At 32.2% G+C, this 23,500-nt stretch overlaps 2 protein-coding genes across 3 annotated transcripts in view; one reads left to right on the forward strand and one right to left on the reverse strand.

The window, feature by feature from the left end:
* Positions 1 to 801: 801 nt before the first annotated feature.
* Indy (I'm not dead yet) overlaps positions 802 to 23,500 on the reverse strand; it is a 66,160-nt gene continuing 43,461 nt past the window's right edge. Inside the window, exons 1-15 of one of the 2 annotated variants that reach the window (XM_068767333.1) lie at positions 15,530 to 15,598; positions 15,309 to 15,445; positions 11,824 to 11,983; positions 9,989 to 10,254; positions 9,167 to 9,281; positions 8,998 to 9,095; positions 8,129 to 8,254; positions 7,314 to 7,439; positions 6,389 to 6,503; positions 6,119 to 6,210; positions 5,143 to 5,243; positions 4,630 to 4,722; positions 4,247 to 4,440; positions 3,215 to 3,352; positions 802 to 1,872 (exon numbers count right to left, since the gene is read on the reverse strand). In XM_068767333.1, coding sequence (XP_068623434.1) covers positions 1,603 to 1,872; positions 3,215 to 3,352; positions 4,247 to 4,440; positions 4,630 to 4,722; positions 5,143 to 5,243; positions 6,119 to 6,210; positions 6,389 to 6,503; positions 7,314 to 7,439; positions 8,129 to 8,254; positions 8,998 to 9,095; positions 9,167 to 9,281; positions 9,989 to 10,254; positions 11,824 to 11,983; positions 15,309 to 15,361 — 1,947 coding nt within the window. In that variant the 5' untranslated portion in view covers positions 15,362 to 15,445; positions 15,530 to 15,598 and the 3' untranslated portion in view covers positions 802 to 1,602. Of the gene's footprint in view, positions 1,873 to 3,214; positions 3,353 to 4,246; positions 4,441 to 4,629; positions 4,723 to 5,142; positions 5,244 to 6,118; positions 6,211 to 6,388; positions 6,504 to 7,313; positions 7,440 to 8,128; positions 8,255 to 8,997; positions 9,096 to 9,166; positions 9,282 to 9,988; positions 10,255 to 11,823; positions 11,984 to 15,308; positions 15,446 to 15,529; positions 15,599 to 23,500 lie in introns of those variants that run through there. The other variant, XM_068767332.1, reaches the window with a different exon arrangement.
* The window catches only part of PIG-S (phosphatidylinositol glycan anchor biosynthesis class S), a 90,279-nt gene continuing 83,206 nt past the window's right edge, over positions 16,428 to 23,500 (forward strand). The window contains exon 1 of the mRNA XM_068767334.1: positions 16,428 to 16,568. Within this exon, the coding sequence (XP_068623435.1) occupies positions 16,535 to 16,568 (34 nt within the window). The 5' untranslated portion in view covers positions 16,428 to 16,534. The remainder of the gene's footprint in view (positions 16,569 to 23,500) is intronic.

Genomic DNA, 23,500 nt, shown 5'->3' on the forward strand with positions numbered 1-23,500 from the left:
TAATATATGATATATTTTTCAGTCATGTTAGATATATTTTTGAATATTGTGTAGTTAAAATAAAAAAAAATTGGTAGAATTACATCTAATTCTCATACTAATAAACCGCATTTAATAATAAAATAAATTTTTAATATGGTTACAAAAAAAATTAAACACTTTTGTATGCGATAGTACCGGATGACAATACGTTCACATAATGTTGATACTTGTACTGGTAAATATGTGAATATATATTTATTCTGAGAGGAAATGTTTTAAAAGTATCTAAGGATATAATCATAATAAAAATATTATCTAACTTTACATTACATATAAGACATACGCACCCGCATCCTCCGCTAACCTATCAATAGGGAGACAATACAAAAATATATATCTTGTATGACATATTTGGCAAAGTCAGTTCGCAGTCGGTGGGCGAATGTATTGTTTAAAATTCTTGACACTTGAACATAAAATATGTATTCATTTAAATTCTTGATACTTGAACATCATATTTGTATATAATTAAATTCTTGTTGCTAGAACAATATATTTGTATACATAGATTTAATTTCTTGATACTTGAACATTATGCATATGAATTCATAATATTTGAACATTACATATATATGTATGAATTTGAATTTTTGTATGTATTGATGTAAAAATTTCAAACTTTCAACAATTCTTGATACTTGAAAAAGAATTTTGAAATAAAAATTGCGGGCTTCTTTTAAGGACACGTTTTTCTCTTTTATACGAGTATATGTATAAATCGGCATATTGTGATACATTCTACTAAAGTTTATTTAAAATATAGTTTAATTGCAAAGTAATTAAAATTGTTTTAACTACCATCGAACAAGTATTTGTCCAATTACTATGGAAAGAATTTTTATATCTCAAAAAACTCGGGGTTCAAATGATATAAGACAGATCTACCTGTATCAGTTAGTACATGCTAGTGGATGGGTAGACAAAAAAATAGTTTCTCTTCTAAATTTATCTATCAGTAAATAATTGAAGCTGTCTCCATAGTTTTCTAGCCCATAACTTTAAATCAAATCTAGAAACGAACTAGCTTTAAAAGAAAAATGACAGTAAAAGGGGAAGTCCTCTGTTCCACACTACCCACGTGACATTTTGTCAGTCGTTGTATTTCGAGTGACAGAGACAGTGCTCTACAAATCCGAAATTAGCCGAATGTCTCTTTCTAAAAGTCGATGTGCAATATTTTTCGCCGAGTGCTGTAACTGCCTTTTTAATAATTGACATTTTTATAAGTGGATATGCATCTATATGCATCTCACTCTCACAGAGTGTATTTCTTGCGACAGTAACGCCATCTACTCATGTATAAACTTTGGTACAAAGTAGTTTGTTTTTTATATCTATGTCAAACCAATATCTGTAATGTTCAAGTTCATGTAATAGAAATATATGTGTACTGTCATATAGAATTTTTTTTGTATATTATGTCAAAATGAAATCTGAAATTGTTCTAGCATATAAATTTGATATAGATATACATAAACTATGAAGGTCCCACCGTACCGCTATATAACTCATTGTTACTAGATACTATATCACCGGTATATACCAAATTGGTTGTTCCAGTTAACTTTTAACCGGAGTGTAGTTACAACTGAAGACACCTTTCACCAGCTCGGAGACACTGCTGGTGCAATTGAAGCTAGGAGCCAAGGTCAGGCTGCTGGCGGTTGTGTTACACGCGAGGGTCAGGTTCTTAGCCAGGGCTGGAGACGTTGTCGTTGGGTTCGACAGGGCCTGGATGTCTTCCGCTTTGAAGATGAGTGATCCCCATGTTGGGTACGCTCCCCATACTATGAGGGTGGTTATTATCTTTGGTCCAATACCACCGACGGCCTGCGAGAAGAAATTCAAAATTAATCTATCACTTAAATTCAATAGTTGTTCTTTATAAATGAAAATTAACAATTTTTATTTGTGAATTATAATAAAAACTATGCAAATGAGCCGTCCTCTCTAACCCTCTTGCGTCAAATTGCTAAGAAGGTGTTACCTGAGAGCGACAGCCCAAGCAGAGGTCCCCTTGTCTTGGCCTCTAAATCAGATGAAATATTATGAAGCTACCCAAGCCCAGGCTCCCCCAGGAGAATTTTTATTGTACAATATATGCCTTGTGCTTAAATGATTTATTTAATTTTTGAACACAAAAGTTAGGAGCATGCAACTTATTTTTATTAGCACCGTGTCTATCACTGTTTTTTTTTTAACAATTTTGGACATTTTTAGAGACAAACAAAACATAACACTTATCTTACCCCAACCTATAGAACCCACTTATAGAAAAATTTGTGTATTTTATACATAGAATAAAAATAATTATCAAAAGAATCAAATGTTACTTGTTGTAACAGCTCCTAATAGATACCGGACTGTTTGTATTTCGTGCGACAGGGATAACGCACTACGAAGTCGAAATTAACCGATTGTCTCTTTCCAAAGGTCGATGTGCAATATTTATCGCTGGGTATTGTATGTCTGTATGTACACATGACTACTCGTTACTTCTTCATCTGTTCGCCTAAATATAAAATTCTTAATATATATTAAATATTAACTGTCAAAAGTCTTGTTATTCAATAAACGAATTTTTAAATGACAAGAATCCTTGGCAGTGATGTCGCCTAATTTTTTTTTTCATTTAAGCTATATATAAAGTGCATATTTATACATCTGTATTATTAAACACTATGACATATGTTATTGTGGAGTTTGTTCCTGCTTCTTCCCCACAACTATAACACCTTGCGAAGCAGAGTAGAGTCGAAAATAAAGTAAGAAATTAAGGGTTTTCTTTAGAATTTTATCTTTATATCTAATATATAAAATTCTCGTGTCACGGTGTTCAAACTTGAACTCCTCCTAAACGGCTTGACCGACTTTTACCAAATTTTACATGCGTATTCAGTAGATCTGAGAATCGGCTACTATCTATTTTTCATAACCCTAAGTGATAAGGGTGGTCCACCCCCTAAATTATTTTTTTTATTTTTTAGACAATTTTTTTGGTTTTTATTTTATTATGATACAACATACAAAAATACATATAACCTTAGATTTTCACCCCTCTACGATCAACCCTTATTTTTTTTAATTAAAACCCTATTTTTTTTTTGCAAAACAACGTTTGCGGGAACAGCTAGTTTAGTTATAAGATCGCTATGTATATCTAATTACTTACCATCTTAGAGGTAGGTATATGGGCGACTCCAGCCACTATTGCGTTAGGTGGCGTCCCCACGGGCATGTGGAAGGCCATGGAACAGGCCAGGGTAGCTGGAACCATCAGGTAACGCGGATCCATGTCCAAACTGCGTGCCTGTGAATATTTATTATTGTATTTACACTCGCCAACGAAATTTTTTTATAAGTCCCAAACATTATGGCAACACTGAATTATAGATATTAGACATATGTTTATATAATGTAATTTCTTTATTTATACTTCAAAATCAATTTAATTAACTTCAAAGTGATCACCGTCATATGAAACGCACTTTTGCCAACGCTTTCATCACTCCACAGAAGGAATAGTCCTTTTTTAGTATAGCCTTCAAGACTTTGGATTCGGTTTTTATCTCCTCAATCATGTCATGTCGTCCCTGCATTTGCTTTTTGAGTTTGCTGAATACCCTGAAGTCGCACGAAGCCAAATCTGATGTGAGTAGAGTTTTATTGCAAGAAAAAGTCGCGAAGAACCAATGCAGTATGACATCGAACAATCGAGAAAGAGTTTGACACACATACTTCAAAATGATTTGAGTGTATATAAATATATGTGTGCGTGCGCGTGCGTGCGTGCGTGTGTTAATTTTTTAATGTTGATATGGCAACCGCGAGCCGATAGATGCTGCGTTGGTAACCCCCCCCCCACCCCCCACTAGGTCTACCAACGATATAGTCAGTCACTGGATGCAGGCATCGCAGGATGCCTTGCAGTGGGCGTCTATCTGCTGAAAAACTAACCCACTTTAAAGGTCATAAATTACGTACATACTAAAAAATTGTAATAATATTTATGGCAACACTGAGTACGTATAACTCTTTTTTTTTGATGTATCCATCACACAATTTCGACCAGGATAAAGTATTAAGTCTTTTTTTTAAAACAAAAGTCATATATAAGAACATAAAGAAATTCTACCAAATGGTAACTTTTTTTAGTAGAATTTTCGCGCGATGTATACCTATAGTATGTAATGTATAAAGTTACCATATTAGCGAGAACCGGGAGGATGAGATTGGCGATGGCGACGTTAGAGGTGAACTCCGTGATGAACTGAGTCACCAGCACCACCACCAGCAGCACCAGCGCCGGGTGAAGTCCGTGGAGACCGTTCAGGGAAGACCCGATCATGGAAGACAGACCCGTTGCTTTACTGCCTTCAGCCAATGCGAATCCACCGCCTGCAAATAACATTCAAAATATTCTTTATTCGAACAAGGTGTACGTACATTTTTATGGTTAGAAATATACGGAGAAGGCTTTTATCCAACACTAAAACTCCCATGTATGAAAAGTCAGTCATTTTGATATAGTTAGCTAGTGATACAATAGAGCTAGGCTGTGTAGGTATATTCACTACCGCTACATACCCAACAAAAACAGGAGGCCCCAGGGTATCTTCTCCTTCAGGATACCCCAAGTGACGACGCCTGCGGATGGCTTGGACGCTGCCAGTTCTTCATCTGAAATATAATAATATTACTTATATATGTATGTACTGCATTCAATAATTACAGTAATTTAGCTTATAAACACAAAACAAATAAATAAATACACATCAAAACATTTATTTGTTCTGAACGGAATTAAGACACACATCAAATCATTTCCGAATAGAATTGTATCTATGTATGTGTATGTGTGTTACATTATGTATTGTGTATGTGTGCACATGCAGCCTTTATGGGACCACACCATGAGTCCGACGTGCTGGTCTTCCATACGCCTATGGTGTTTAGTTCTCACGGTCGTGTCACACACACATATATATATATGTATACGCGCGTGTGTGTCTCTGTGTGAGTGTGTATGTGTGTCTCCCTCTCTCTATCTCTGTCTCTTTCTGTATATCTATACATATCATTGTTATTTGTTATACTAACACGAGGCGGAGGCTGAGAAGAACTTGAAGAAATCCATGGACATGGGCAGGATGAACATCAGCACCACGATGAACATAGAGGTGACGCCGTCCTTCACCTTCCTGTGGGCACACACATCACATACACAACATTAAATACAACCATGGACATTGGGGGTCGAAGGTTCTCCAGATGCAACCACGAACTGGTAGACGCGGCGAGGGTTGACCCCCCCCCCCACTAGGTCTACCGACGATATAGTCAAGGTCACTAAATGCAGGCATCGCAGGATGCCTTGCAGTGGACGTCTATCTGCTGAAAAACTAACCCACTGTAATGGTCATAAATTACGTAGATACAAAAAATTGTAATAATATTTATGGCAACACTGAGTATGTATAACTTTTTTTATTTAATATATCCATCACCGATCAGGATCCAACCTCTTCCTCAGTAGATGGACTCACGACTTAACCAGTTTCATATGATGGTGAACCCTAAATACATAGGCCACTTGAGGTGGAGGGGGGCTGGTCATACATTTTTGCCCCATTATTGAGGCCTTCCGTTCTTCTATCTTAGTTTAAGGATATTTCATTCCTTCTCTCGTACTTTACAATTTCTCTCGCTCTTTAATTTTCTTTCACATTCTTCCCGTGCTATGCCTTCCATTCTTCGCCAGATTACACACATTTATTATATATTCATTATAAATATAAGTAATTCAGTAATTCTCATGATGCGAATTTACAACACTATTTTTTTTTCAATACACATAATAAATTTAAATGTAAAAAAATTGTAGTGAAGTTTAAATATAACTCACAACATTCAAAGTAATTATTGCACTAGCAACATTGTTATTGTTTTTTTAATCTGATTAATTGGTATCTATAGTACAGTGTTTTTATTATTTATTTATTACCCACCAAAATGATGTCCTACAAGAAACTGATAGAAACTGTACCATTAATATGTATATTAATAATATACTCACATAGTGGTGATGACATCAGCCCAGCCGGGCATGAAGCCAGGCTTGCGGAATATGTATAGGAACACAGCCAGGATGAACAGGAAACCTGACGCCTGAAAAGGTTTTTCGGGTTACTTTCTGGTCAAAAAATTAGTTGATTTTAAATTCCCAGGCATTAGATATGCAGGTATTTTTTTGTAGATAGATCATATATTAGGTGATTATTCCATCACCAAAGACTGATTCATCCGAGTACATAATCTGGTTAAATTAGTTGAATGATAAACATACCTTCTCGTGGAAGGTGACAGGGCCCAGATTCCTGTACTGCTCCTTGATGACCTTCATCGTGGTGAAGGAGCCTGATGATGCCTTGTTTACGTTCTTAGCTGCTTCACTGTTAGGTCTGAAATATTCATATGAATATAATGAAAATAAACCTTAACGCTATGCATTTAAAGTATAATTTGCTTTGTCTTTAAATTAATGTCAAACTTTCAATACTTATTGATAGTGTTATATATATCTCATCCTCGCTAAAATAATGTTAAGTTTTTAAAAAAGTTATCCTAAAATGTTTTCGAGATTCACTGATAGGATTATATATATATATATATATATATATATATATATATATATATATATATAATCTCCTGTGCAACAAGGTACTTTTATAACGCGTTTTCATATTACGCGATTTGACGACCCTCGTGTAACTAGTGTGAATCTTTCTATAACGCGAGAATTTCCCCCGTTAAATTGCTTTCTTATTAAACTTAGTGATTTGTGCATTGTTCATTATTAATATCAGGTAAATCTGCATATTTTGACAGATGTATTTTTATAGTTACATATTTATAAAAATTTTTAAGCTATATATATATTAAAAAAATGGTTTTTAATAACACGAATATAATACATTCTTTACATATTTCATAATTAATGCTAAATTTAAACCTTTTTGTATATAATGCGTTGTAAGAGGTCAAAAGTGCGCGCTATAGAAGTATTCTTGTATAATACGTTTTACTATAAGTTACAAGAGGGATTTATATATATATATATCGTTAGCTTAGTTATGAAACTTAATAAAATCATATAAAAAGCGAAATATTGCATTTTTAACCAATTCTTACTAACCTCATGTACTTTTCCTTCTGTATGAAGTTTTACAAAAATCTATATATGGGAGAGTAAGTAAAAAGGGAATCTTTACCTGAACATCCCCATGAAGGTGACTTGAAGCGAGAGCCAGACGAGGAACTGCATGAGCAGCATGGGCGGGGTGCTGTACGCCATGAACCAGAAGAAGTTCACAGACCCAGACACCTCCGGGAACTCTCTGCGGACGGGAGAAGATGTATAGATTTCACTGAATATTTATAAATACTTAAATTTTTCACCGTATTAACTATTTGTTTGTTTTGTTGCTCGCTTAAATTTTAAAATTAATGAATTTGACACAGTTACCACAGTTACACAGTTAACAAAATTACTTTTTCAATTAATATTTAATGTAACTGTGGGATTCTTCCTACAGCTGAGAGGTCCTGGAGGTAATAGCATGAAGATCAAAGAATATTTCAACAATTGGGATATTTATCTTATAAATAGTTAAATTTTTTATCTGATATGTATTAATGATTATTTAAACTGTTTCTTTTATGATAATTTATCAATCAAGTTTTCTTTAGGCACATAGATCATTTAGTAACTTATAACCGTGGTAATATTTAACATAGATATGACTTCATGTATGATTTCTATTTATTATCAGATCAAAACCTCCTGTAATTGAAATCAACAACTAAAAACTACTAAGATTTGTATTTCTATTGCTATTCTTTTCTATATGACTCTCTCGGAAAGCCCTAATCAAGATCTCTTCATAGGAGCACTTGAATCTGGTCACCATGGAGTGACTTCTAAGCTCCTGGATACCAAGGAAGTCCTCGTACTTCATTACCCTAGAAGAAGTAGAGCTGGGTTGCAGTGAAAGAAAAAAGAATAATTTAAAGTATATCCACTTACGAGTCAAATATCCCTTTGAAGGCTGAATTGGTAGCTGTGCCAACTAAAGTGCCGCAGCCGCCAAGTGTTGAAGCGTACGCGATGCTGAGGTAGTAGCATATGGTGATGTCGCTCGGCATTGGAGGCCTATGAATGAATGAAACACGTTCAGGAATGAAAAAGAAATTTCCACCTTATTAATATGGTACAAAATCGCTTATTAGCAATTTATAATCACATATACAGGATTATTGGTGATAGATATAAAAAAATATATATAAAGCTTGGTATATCTTGTTTGCTGATTACATAAGAAATATCAATACATGTAAAGAAACTAGTTTCTTTAATAATTATATTTCGTATCTTGCCACGCTTATATAATGTCGGTAAAGCAGTGTCTGTTTAACCTTGACACTTCATAGATGGCGCTGTTAACAATAGTGATATGATTGCGTCCATTGCAAACGCCGGTCGGTAAAGCAGTTGGTATTTGAGATTTCAAAGTGGTAATTTTAAATATTGCAGAATATTTTTTTAAAATGAAATCTTAAATGTCGTTTCACTATATTCATAACAACGCATTATTGTTTATTTGAAACATACCTACACAGTCGAGAGAAATTGTTTTATATTCATATCAAAATTTATTATTATTTACTATCTGTTACAATACCCGGAGTTAAATATTACACATCGATCTTTGGAAAGAGACAATCGGCTAATTTCGCCTTCGTAGAGCGTTATCTCTGTCGCACGAAATACAAATAGCCCGGTATCTATTAGGAGCTGTTACAACAAGTATCATTTGAAATTATAAAAAATTGTTCATCTACATATTTTTTTAATAAATCTATATAATCTAATAAATAAGTAAAAAATGAACTCACTCTTCTTCAGTGTTTCTATCATGGGCTGGTTTCACATCTTTGCCGTTTTCAGACAATGCATTCTTCTTTCTGTTCACATAGACATCTCCTAATCCTTGCTGAAATAATAAAAACTCTTATTCACACGACATTTCCAACAATTTTTTTCAAACTTGTCTCATATACACACCTGTTCTAAAACTTCCAGGATGGCTTCAACTATGGGCACCATCATGGTGGTGGCTGCCGCGTTTGACACCCACATTGAAATGAACATTGTTACGAAAGTCAGACCGAAGTTCAACCTGGAAGATGAAGTTAAGGATATATGTGTGTGTATATACTCACACAAATACATAAATATAATATGTATTTAAGACTTCAAAATTGATACACCAATAAGAAAACATAATATGATTCTACATTAAAAATTTCATTAAATTAAATCTGGTACTGACTGTTTACATACATTTGAAAAAAAAAACATTAATTTAAATTTCGAACATTAGCTCCTACGATAAAAATGGACTTCTTTTCCGATATTGTTATATGTTTTTGTTTTGAAAATAGGGCGGGGCACCAAAATGTTCGCTTATTGAAACGAGCATTTTCCATCAATATACTTATAAATATGCGTTTTGAATTTTATAAATGGTAGTCCAATTATGTCTAAAATCTGATTGCGTTTATTGCAAATAAATTAAGAGATCTTTGCAGTCGAAAGGAAAGTCGAAAGTCTTTGCGACGACGGACTGAGCTCACTCTGTGTTTGGCACCAATCAGTGTAACAGCTCCTGAAGATACCCCGTGGAGGGGTGAAACACGTGTTGAGTGAATTAACGGTGGCGGTTGTGTGATTCGCATTGTTTGCCGCATACGCATTTGTGCACTTTGTTGCACGACTACCACTGCATGTGCGGAAACGGCTAAATATTGGTCCTTTACTTAGATGAAGAGTTTAATCAGCTTATCCTCTATAAATATAAATCAGGTCAAGAAACCCAGTGCTCACCTCCTATGTGAACATCCAACCACCTGAACAGTCCACAATGCAACTCTCTTCGGGAGCTTCGAGTGCTGGACTCCAGCGGCTATCATGAGACCGCCCATGAACATCATGTTTGTCTCCTTCATATACGCCGCACATGTTTTATCAGAGTCCAGTATGCCCAGCGTTGGGAACAGTACAATGGGAAGCATCGATGTCACAGGTAAAGGTAGTAATTCCAAAACCCAATACGTTGCCATTATAAGTACAACGTACATACATTTGTAGGCCTGTAATTTTTTTTTAAATATAATATAATGCGAAGTTTATATTAGTGGGACTGGAAAGTAATGTCGCTATCTCAAGTTAAATTCACACGGCAACATTTGCAACAAGTTTTTATTTATAATCAACAATATATATATCATCAACAACCTTTTGCGATCTAGTATACAAAATCAATGCCGGAGCGGTAACAAATCAATCGGTTTTTCTGTATATGTCGACAGAAACGACATTATTTTCCGTTTCCCTCCAATATAAATCCTTGTCAGATTATAAATGTTTATCAGTTTTTATAATATCAGACATTTATTATTATTAACTAAAAGTAAAAGTAAAATTTTTTTTTGTTGACTTTTAAAGTGCTGACGTTAGTTAATTAGGTCAAAGTCTGAGACGATATGTCATTGAAATACGTCAAGTGTAAATAAAACCAATTACGCATACAATATATATTTCTGTGTACTGTGTCAGAATAAATATATCAGGATATGTATATATATATATATATATTTCTATATACGTCGACAGAAACGACATTACTTTCTGGTTCCAGTAATATATTAATAATGTTTACAATAGTTTGGTTTAATATTGTGATCAAAAAGTAAGGTGAATTTACACACGTAAATTTAATTCTTTATTTATTCATACAAATCAATTTCATCACCATCAAAGTAATGACCATTCGACGTACCGCACACTTATGATAAAGCTTTTTGAAGTCAGAAACAGTCTGAATAGTATTTTTCCTCTATAGTCTTCAAGGTCTTCGACTCTATTTTTATCTCCTCGGTCATATCAAAACAGAGTCAGCACATTGACATTTTGAGTTTGCTGAATAACCAGAAATCGCACTGAACGATACGAGTCGAGTTTTTGACAAATAAGTCGCAAAGAACCAATGCAGTAACATCGAACAATCTAGACTTGTACAAAACATCTTTCAAAATGTTTTGGACTGAACCAAATCATATTCCAACTTTTACATCTAATAGAATCAAGCGATACCTTGCGGAAGTCCATTCTAAGAAAAGGACTAATATATAGCTACTTCCGCCATGTTTTTTTTTTTAATCCAGAGACCGTTTCTTCAAAAATAGTTATAATTAACTCTGCTTAAATAATGATGATAGCGAAAGTAGCTATATATTATTCCCTTTCTTAATTCAAACTTTTGACAAACATACGCTTGGCAAATGTTAACAGTTCTACCAACCTAGTAAAAAAATACCTGCACACATAATGCCCGGGAGATTTTAAATGACAATATCACATTACTCTTTGATCACAGTAAACCATAAGTGTATTGTTATCTATTAATCAAATGTAAATTATGATTTATCACATTTAATCATAAATGATGAGATTCGTAGATATCTATATCTGGCATAGTCCAACGGATAGACAAGTTTTAAGTGGCAGTTGGCTGACCACAAACCGCTCAGGATAGTGGACAGGCGTATTTAATGGTCGTTCCTATTGGGAATCTATATTAAAGTCCTTTGTTCAGCAGTGGGTATCCTATACCTGAAATGATGATTAACAAACATAAATAGTAAAAAAATAAACCTTACCCTCACAGAATCCGAACCAGAATTCAATATTGGAATTGGCAACAATATTAATGGAGTAAGAACCACGATGAGGGACTTCCAGTAAATGGAAACGAAAAGACTCAATCGTTGCCATAACGATGCACTGGATCTTCCTCTGGAAAAGAAATATGTGGTGCCGCTGGAACAGAAATAATTATTGTTAGAACTAGACAATCAAGTGACTACAAAACATAATTAAAATCTAAAGGTATATAAAAACTAAGCAAAATCATCCTGAAATAGCCGCCTTCAAGCATTACAGTAATACCCCGCTTTACGCGACCCCGTTATACGCGGTTTCACTATAACGCGAATTGCAAATATCGCGCTCAAATGCCTCGAATTACGCGAAAGAATGCGTATAAATATAATGTAGTCATCAACTTCGCTATGGTCGCGGGATCCCAATCCCCAACAGTGTTGGGTGTTATGAATGTATTTTACAAGAACGTAAACAAAACGTTACCCAAAAGACAATAGATTTATTTTTCCGTAAAAAATAAGAGTATGTATTGCATAAAGTGTTCCTAGAATTAAAGTGATTGATTGAAATGATTTGTATTTTTTTTTGTAATAATTTTTGACTATGTTTAATCATAAACCCCCTTATACGCGAATTTTTTTGGAACGTATCCCTCGCGTAAAACGGGGTATTACTGTACTTGTATGTGTAAATATATTTATGTATAAACTCAGGAGACAATCTCAACTTTGGTAAGGATATCTTTGCAGGGGATAAATAGGACGCATTACAACAGTTTTATCTATAGTTTGGAAATGCAGCAATACCTCCTATAGCACCTCTTATAACGCTACCCTCGTATAACGCGGGATATGCCCGCATCTAGTGAAATTTGTTTTAATATCTAATAGATCCATCCATCCTAACTAAGGAAGGGACTAATATATAGCTACTTCCGCTATATAGCAGTAGTCGTGAACATAAATGCGCGTGCGACAAACAATGCGAAACACATCTACCACCGTTAATTCACTCTACACGTTGTCTACCTCAGGGTGAGGAAGTAGCTATATATTTAAAAATAATAGAACAATTAACTAAGAAAGGGACTAACTTTCTTAGTTAATTGTTTTATTATTTTTCGTAACTAGTAGTACCTTGCATGGGTTGCAACGCCACCAAATAAAAAAAAATTGAAGAGAAGACATTATACATTAAAATCAGTTTACGACTTTTTATTAATTTAAAAAAAAACCAACTAACTTAGAAACCTTCTTGGGCTCATTCATAGCAACTTTGCTTAAGATCATTTCACGATCACATGCATAGTTTACGATGCTATGAAGGACATACAGACAGTCAATATTTCATAACAAAGTTTGCACTAGTATTGTATTTAAACTCCCTCAGCTGAATATGAATTATTTGTATATGACGCGTTATACGGGGACGCAATGTAAAACTAATCTACCGTGTTATAGGAGGAATTACTGTAACATACATCCATTATAAGAGATTTTTAACTAATTATTGTAGATACACTGGCAACATTTAGGCACCAAATACATAGGTAAAGACAGACATTAATAATTATTGCAAAAACTAAAAGACGTGTATTGTAAAACATCAATTTTTAAAAAATTTAAAATAAATAATGGTTAAAAAATTGTAAATAAGAATTATATATATTTAATAAAACAGCTACTAAAATATTATGAGAGAACTCTTTAATTTGCAGAAACAAATATTAAAAAAATTAAATGTCACAAGAGTGGGCAAAGCCAACTAGATTCTGCCCAAAATCACTTACATGTTATATAACTGTAATATCAATAAATAAATTAGAAATATCTTTGTTTATTGAAAAAGTATGCATTATAATATTATTTAAAGATGATTTATTATAGTACTAAATAATGTCTAAATGTTGTAATGTGATACATTGGAATTACTTCTCTATAATAGGCATAGCAATAGTAAGTAAACATTATATATACTATATTGAAACCTTCAGACAACATTCCATACAAGCTTTATACATCTAAAAGCCTATATAATATTCAGGAATATCAAACCTTTAAGCATCTAAAGGATGATTAGTTACTAGTAAAAAAAAAACTATAAAGGGAGAATATATAGCTCTTGTGTTAGCAAAAAGATTTAAAGTTTGCACCCTGTATAAAATTATTACTCTGAAATATTTATTCAATATCCCAGAAAATACATGCCAAAGTATTTTCATTGCAATATATAACAAAAAATATAAAGCAAGCGGACTCATCACTCGAGGTGATGACTACCAAACAACCTGGATGAATATAAGAGACATGAAAGAGAGGGTGGTTTAGTGTATATATATTAAAAATGTGCACATATTTTAAATAGCATACACTTTATATATACATACATTACTGTATGCACACGTAGATGCATATATGAATATATATATATATAGTTTACTCAATAGCAAGAAGTCATATATGATTCAAAAAAAAGTTGCGAAGAACCAATGCAGAATGACATCAACACAAAACATCCTTCAAAATGGTTTGAGCTGACCCAAATGATATTTAATCTTTTAATAAACAGATGTAGCCTATTTATGTATATATAAAGATATATATATTATTACAAATCAATATCTAGGTCTATAACTTCTGGCAGTACATACAGGAACAGATAATAAACAACAATTAATTTTAATATACAGAAACTCAAATGTTAAAAACACTATTTTTATAATACCATTATGTGATTTATTATTTTTGAAACCATTTAATTTTTGGATAAGGTATACCATACATTAATTGGTACAAAATGAGCTAATACATTCACCATTTATATTTTTAACCAGTCACCATGTATATCATGTATATCATGGTATATGAAAAAAGTTTCTATATCCATAATCATATTAATGTATTACTTATACATATTATACAAGCAATAAAGAATGCATATAAGAAATAGACATTACATAGCGAAGTGAAATAATTAAGGTGCATATATATAGAATATTGTTAACCTTTTTAATCCTTCCACCAGGCAAAGGAACATCCCAACGCCTCCATTCAAATAGAAGCACAGAATATCATTGTACATATTAATGTAACCCATCATTTTTACATATCCTATTTATATATAAACATATCTAAGAATTTAAGTAATAATCTTTGAATTTAAATGAATTATTTCAGAGAATAAATTATGACTTTTTAAGACGATCTTCAATTTTGGATCCATTGAACACTGATATTTGTACATATTTAAATTGAAATTATCACTATAGGTAACTGTTGTTATATTTTTTACTATGTTTATATAATTAATTCAAGATTTAATTATAAAAATATTATCACGTGGATTTCTGATATGTAAATATGGAGAAATATAAATGGATTAAACAATATATTGTGAATATCTTTTTAAATTGCGAAAGACGCGACGCCATGTATATATGTGAGTTGAATGATAAAGAAAGTAAATAATGATGAAATACTACCGAGCATCATCACCAACGCCATTTTCAATAGGTACAGGGTTGGAGTTAGACATTTTTGTGGTATTTTTCAATCCTTGTCACCAAGACTAATATTTTCTTTCTTCACCGTTGTGTCCACCTCACATTATCACAGATATCTGAAAAAAATAAGAAATAAAAATTAGTAATTATGACTGAATATTAATAAAGAATATGGTAAACTATCTAAGATCTTTAAATACCTTTTTTTGAATTCAAACAAAACGTTCTTATTATGACAATGACAAATACCTTTGTTGTGACTTATGACGTCACAAGAAATAATTTCGCGCAAAAAAACCTTATTAAATAGAATTTAAAACTTTTATTAAATTTAAATGTAATATCGAAAGAATATGTCTATTTGTTATATAAATCCAAGAATTATTAGTAATTTCTAATATATATATGTGAGTAAGAGTTAAATTTAGGTTAGTTTATACTAATAGAGTTGTACAGGAGAACGAATATCTTTTGTCATTGATTTGTAGTAAAGATTTGTAAATGAATCCGCAACGTTTACATGTAGGTAAAATATCAGCCAATATCTGGCATTTACGGTTCCTATTGCTCTTGTTGATTGTTTATGTATGGAATTTTCTTTAGTTTATTCCATTTTAATCTTAGATTCTCAGATATCAATATCAAGTATGTCAAAATACCCAGAAATTACGTAAATCTGTCTAAATAATAAAAATAATTATCAAAAGAAGCAAATGATAGTTGTTTTAACAGCTCCTAATAAATACTGGACAGTTTGTATTTCATGCGACAGAGATAACGGTCTACGAAGCCGAAATTAGCCAATTGTCTCTTTCCAAAGGTCGATGTGCAATATTTATCGCCGGATACTGTAAATGATATGGAAATAAGAATTTCACTAAAAATTCTATTGATAATATTAGAAAGTCAGAAATTGTTAGTGAATATCAAATTTAATTTATATTGATATTTTTTTAAAGTAGCTAGGCGTAAAATCATTCGATTTTTTAAATTAATTATAAAAAATTATCTAAAAGGTGCTATATTATATCTGTCCGGCGAATACAGAATAAAAAAATACAAACTGTCAGTTAAGACGTTAAACGTCAAAAACAATAACATTGGATGTAGATTCCAAATAATTCTAAACAAGTTCAAAGTTAAAATATAACCAATTCCAGTGCAAAGTATCAGTGTAACGTGCGATAAGTGTAATCTAAACTAAAATGACTAAACATGAAACGAAACCGGAGATAGAGGGTGAGTTAATTTCCGTTGTTTTGCTTCGCTTTATACATTTTCCGAATGTATTAATTTTTCTAATCGCTTTTATGTAATAATACATTAAATATTTACTCCTTTAATATGTAACCGACACGGTAAATGATATTTTATTTCGTGTAAATCATCTAACCTAAAAAATTGTTTATTTACATTTTTTATAAATATATATGTCAATCGCGTGCTAAATTCTTGTTTACCGTTTAAATAAAAATATTGTTATCGTATTGGATATGTTTGGATATAACATTAATTTGCAAATTGGTACATATAACCTTATATATGTTGACTGTAGATAACTTACCCTTGACCAATAACATTTCACATAATTTACTATATCTATAATTTATACAATGATAACTTTTAGTTGTTCTACCATTTAACATCCTTTGCTGTGGTGAGAATTGAATGACTACTGACATTTTTTTCAAATCATTTGTGATGTCATAATTTTGTTGGACTATTTAAATTGATAATATTTAATTTAATTTAATTTTTTATTTTCACTCGCTCAGGAAACTAAAAATTAGTTACATTTTAACAGACGACATATGTCAAGGAGTCATTACAAGTTTCTGCCTTTAGCAATTCATTGCGAGGACATGCAAAAGGATTATAATTCTACATAGAAGAAAGTTACTCAAAAAACTCTATAGTACATACAGGATCAGCAAGAAAATCTTACAAGATACATATAAACATATACTCACATCACATGAATATGTACATGTATGCAAGTACATGCGCACACAGATATCTAATATATAAAATTCTCGTGTCACGGTGTTCGAACTTGAACTCCTCTGAAATGGCTTGACCGATTTTTACCAAATTTTATATGCGTGTTTATTAGGTCTGAGAATCGGCTACTATCTATTTTTCATACCCCTAAGTGATAAGGGTTGTTCACCCTTAAAATTTATTTTTTTATTTTTTTGACGAAATTTTTTGTTTTTATTTTTTTATGATACAACATACAAAAATACATACAACCCTAAATTTTCACCCCTCTACGATCAACCCTTATTTTTAAATTGAAAATTAAAATTTTTTTTGCAAAACAACGTTTGCGGGTACAGTTAGTAATGTATAAATAAATAAAAGTTACTTTAAATTCAAGAAACATCATATATGTAGATATATTTTTTTTGTAGAATATTTGATCCTATTTAAGCATTGTTAAAAAATGGAGATTTTGGCTCAATTGTGGGCCATATAAGTTTCATTGGTAAAGTTACCCTCAGACCAAATATTTCAAATGTCAAACAAAATGCATCTAGCGGTGATCTGTGTGACTGTTCTTTAACTGGATGGTGTGGTTTTCAAATCTAATAAACACCTTTAGGTTTTAGGAATTTTGCTTCATCACTAAAATCTGGTGTTAATAGTATTTTTAAAAATGTTTCCCAACCTCCTTTCTGCCACAACCCATCATAGTTTTTTTAAAATTCTTATGCCCCAAGTAACACAAAATTATTAAAATAAAAAATTTAATTGTTCACTTAATAAATAACAAAATGCAGTAAGTGAATTTCTAATATTTGAAATAAGTATTTTTTATATTAGTTTATTGTTTTAATTTAGTTAGATCCTCGCACTTAATGCTTGATGATGACATTTCATATTAGGTTTCTATTTCCATAGCTTCACTTTTTGTATGAGTAAAAATTTTACAGCACTATATCCAAATTTGGCTAAAAATGAAGATGAGACGGTAGCAATAGTTTTCTTGCTAATTTAGTTAAATTTGGGTATTTTATTCCAGTTTCCTCACAAAGCCATGCTGTCAAGTGAAATTATACCTAATAATTATTAATCACATTTACATTTATATAAATTTATTTTTATCGAAATCTAGTATTGCATTTAAATGGCCTAGAGTTTTGTGACAGTATATGCCATGTCATTGCCCCTATTGAAAATGCAATGGCTCCCACTTTAGGATACACTGGTTAAGAACATATATCTCAAATAATAAAAATAATTGATTTCATGATTCTGGCTCGGCCTGATGGAGTAGTATGCTCTCACCAGTAGGTCGTAAAGCATACAACATATTAGGTATAGCAAGGAGATTTGTAACAATTTGTAAATTGGTTTAAGTATACTATGTATGCAATACTGTATTTTTCTTAAAGCTAACTTGGCTCCAGGCGATAACCTCTTATTCAAGAGAGATCTACATAAGAAAAATTTAACTAACACTAATAGATTTATATTATATCTTTTAGTTAATGTTTCAATCATATATAGGTTAGTACTAATAAAAAAACATGTGCTTAAATAATTTATATATAGAATAAATAAATAAAATATACATATACATTGGTTTTATATTGCCTAACCCGGTCTTAATTTTTTTTTCACATTTGTACTAATCACAATTGGTTTACTATGGATTCAAAAGATGCTGTAAGCCAAGTTTCAGCTCTCTTGAGTACCCTAAATTTAAATACAATATACAACCTATGATAAGATTTCATTTAGAAGGCTCTTTAGACTTGTTATATCATGGAACATCTACTTAAGAAATATATGATGGCAACCTTTAATTACTTTAAAGTGATAGAATCTAAGTGCCTTCAGTGCTTTGCTACTTCTTTCTCTGGTGAAGCTGAACTGAAGCTGAAATGAGTGGCATTGGACCATTAGAGTTGCAAGATAAAGCCTAAACCAATGTGAACGACATTAAAACCCGTAATACCAACATAATAAAACATTGTGAGGCTTGTTTATGTGATATATATGCTGTATGAGTCTGCAATAGTCATAAATTAAAATATTCTTTATTTGAATAGGCTGTTGAAACATCAATCAACATGAAATGTCGGCATTGTTGTCCCTACAGGAAGCTACCACTGGTTCAAGAACAGTTGCTCTTTACAAATGTAGTTTCATAAAGATGATGCAAAATTAGGTTTCTGAGTAAATAACATTTAATTCCACGCATTAATATCAGTATGATATACTTGCAAAGAATAACATACTTTTTTTCAAATAATGTTTTAATTCTTTCTAGTTGCAGAAATGAAATTTACTGTGGAATTTATTGTACATGTATACATTTAGCTATAAACAATGCTTATTTAGTTTTTGAAGACACTGTCTAACACTGTTGTGCGGACATACAAAACATATATATATGTTGCATTAACTTGCAAACTTGCTTTACTTACATTTTTAATGTTGTCTTTTAATATCACAGGATCATAGACAAGTGCAAATCATTTTTTTATAACATATCACTGAAATGTAACTTTTTAAATTACAACATAACTTAGTGATGATATAAAATGCATTATACATTACACTGTTTGTTGATCAACACCGTGCGATAATGCAACACACCTGTCATCGTATTGAGTTTGGAAGCCATATTAGCGCAGAGTTATTTATTCTCACCGCATAGTTACATGCAAACCGTGAAGTTTATTTTGCGACCGCTAAGTAGATATTTTTCCATTCAATCTGTCAAATAAGTGTACACGACTAATGAATGAAGAAGGATATTTAGATGTTTTCATTGTGTCTGCAGATAGACGGTTCACTGCAAGACATAGGTTCCGATGACCTGTCTCCCGCTGCCTGTATTCTTAAGACATCCTTAGACTATGACTGTAACTATGTGGGGTCACCTTGTTGTTTTTGTATGGGAGGTGGGAATCTTCAGGATGGACACAAGATACTATGTCCATGAAGGACAGGTTTTAATTCCTATCAACTGGAACAACTTCGGTGGTCGTCTTCGATAAGTTTAGAGGAGCTACCGAATCTTCTGCGGAACTCGGTACTGTGCAGATACATCCAGGTAGGAAGCTGAACCACCCTCGGCATCCTCGCTGCACAAAGCCAAAGACTAGCAGCAAAAACTTTAATAGAGACAATGTGTGTGGATATTCCAAATTACACTTCGGACTGTTGTTATTACCGTCAAGAACTACTGATCCCAGGAATAATCCCAAAGTTTATCTGCGCTCGCCAGTCTTTCTGTACAGAAGCATTCCGCCCCAGCGGCTATCTATTACAGCACCATAGGTCCTATCCACCATAGGTCCTGTCCACCATCGGTCCTCTCTACCATAGGTCCTGTCCACCATAGGTCCTGTCCACCATAGGTCCTGTCCACCATAAAGGTGGACGTCCTGCTTTTGTTTGTTTGTGGTGCCTCCAAAACCATGAGGCTCCATTGGACATTTGTTCTATGCACTATGTTACCTTTCCAATATACTGCTGTATGAAAGATTTAGTATAGCACCAAACGTCTTCTAACTATCTTGACAAGTTAGACTTGAACCTGTTAACCTAAGTTGTGAACTTAAACCAAGTATATTAGTGATAAACAAAACATACGCATGAATTTATTATGCGTATCTAATACGGCTTATATACATACAATAGACGTGACAACCAGGAAGTATATGTATGTGACGTCATAGTGGAGAAACGTTGAATTTATTCAAACTCTTTACCGTTATACGTTTAAATATATTTTTCGATATTTATTTTTACATTTTGATGTTTTTTTTTAATTCAAATGAATAAATAGTTCGCTTAAAGGTATTTAAAGTTTTTCTTTGTATATTTAAAAGTTTTCATTGTGTAATAATTTTATAAAAGGCAGTTTTATTTTTCTTAAATGGCAACACCACTCGACCCTGTTATAAGGTATTATGGTAGACCTAGATATCCTTTAGGTAGACACGACTATTAAATTTATGTGTGCAAATATTTTTAGTAAGAATTACAGCTTTATTGAGGTTACCGATATTTCATCACGAGGTGATCGAATGCTAATGTTACCGTATTCTGTTTTGGGGGAACCGTATCACCTATTATCAAACAAAATAAAGACGAGAAACGAGTAAAAACATACACGATTGTAATAATTTTATAAAAGGTAGTTTTATTTTTCTTAAATGGCAACACTACTCGATCCCGTCACTATTTTGTGACAACTTCCGGTAAAAGGATTGAGAGTGGTGGGGATGAAACAGCGTTTTGATTATTGAGTCGGGAGCTCGGTCACTCGTTCAATAACCATCGAAGTGATAAGTTGTCTAGTGGAAACTATGCTAGTTGGCCGATAAGAGTATTAACAGTGGAATAAAATTATGTACTGTGCTGTGAATTGGGAGTTTTTCTGATAATTTTACACGCTATAAAACATGTACAAGGTTGCATAATTGTAAAGAAAAAATTACAATGGGCGGCCTTATCACACGAGGCAATTTATTACAGAATAACATAGTATCGAAATAGTGGAGGGAAACATAACAGGTAGTTAATGTATAGATAAAACATACATATATGTATAACTAGATGATCCCGCAAACGTTGTTTTGCAAAAAAAAATAAAGTTTTTAATTAACAAATAAAAAATAAGGGTTAATCGTAGAGGGGTGAAAATTTAGGGTTGTATATATTTTGGTATGCTGTATATCATAATAAAATAAAAACCAAAAAATTTGTTTAAAAAATAAAAAAAAAGTTAGGGGTGGACCACCCTTATCACTTAGGAGTATGGAAAATAGATAGTAGCCGATTCTCATACCTACTGAATACGCATAAAAAATTTGGTAAAAATCGGTCGAGCCGTTTCAGAAGAGTTCAAGTTCGAACACCGTGACACGAAAATTTTATATATTAGATTATAAATACAATAATAATTAAAACATCAATCTAACTTGAATTGCAAATGCCTCAGAGAGAAAAAAAAATATGTAAAAAATGTTAGAGTGGACATATACGTTTATCTGCTTGTTCAATATTGAATCATATATATAAGTAATGTATAAATTGTAAATTATATAAAATTGTATCTCTGGAAACGAACCCGTGACCGATAGCAAGCCAGTATAGTGCTGAACTACCACCGCTGAATTGGCATCACCTTTATTTAAAGTATTGTGTACTAAAATGCATTACAATGTATATGATTGTTTTAAAATTGTTACTTATTTATTACGTTTCGAATAGATTATGCTCGGCTGTACAGTACCCGCCGATAAATATTGCACATCGACCTTTGGAAATCACAGTACACAGTAGAAAGAGAGATTAGATATTTTGATTTTTTATTATATTTTGATTTTATTTGATTTAGATAAATGGTTTGAATTATCAAAAAGCTTGAATACTAATGATATATATCGTAATTACTTCGATTTTTTGGTGATCAATATTTTAATTTACTATATCTAAGATCTATCTATTTTTAAGGTCTATACGCCTAAATTAAGCAAGTACTTTTACATATTTGTATAGTGTAGGGTCGAATTTTTTTTATAATATATTCACGACGTTGAGATGAACAAGTACATTATTGTTGATTTAAAATTTAGAGAACGTTCCGCACTAAAATACATCTAAAAATTATATGCATATGGTAATTGCAACCGGATTTGTAATGCTAAATGTATAAACATGTTTATAGCCACATCGCCTAAAGCGTGTTGATATGATAGATTCATTTTTATCATTACTTCCACTCTGATTTATACTTTTATAAGATCTAAGGTGAATTTGTTCTTACAAATTAATTATTCTCTTTCAAATAAAAAGTACTTTTGCAAACGTATTTTCCAGTCCTCAAAATAGTTGAAAAAGTATTTTTCTTGTATTGACTTAGAATTGTGTCGAAACAAAGTCGTCACATCACAATATAATGGGGTTTTTTTTACAACTTTTTGTTTGATAAACTTCTTAATTTTTGCAACTTATTGACTTTATATTCCATAGACATTATCGTTCCTGCTTTTGTTTTTACAAATTTTATATTTTCCGTATTTTTTTGCTCACGTGTTTAACTAAGTTACAATACCCGGCGATAAATATTGCACATCGACCTCTGGAAAGAGACAATCGGCTAATTTCGGCTTCGTAGAGCACTATCTCTGTCTCACACTACCTAT

The sequence above is a fragment of the Battus philenor genome, unplaced genomic scaffold (assembly GCF_028537555.1).
Source record: "Battus philenor isolate CCGP_79_NKW_IND1 unplaced genomic scaffold, ilBatPhil1.0.hap1 SCAF_23, whole genome shotgun sequence".
In the NCBI taxonomy this organism is placed as follows: Eukaryota; Metazoa; Arthropoda; class Insecta; order Lepidoptera; family Papilionidae; genus Battus; species Battus philenor.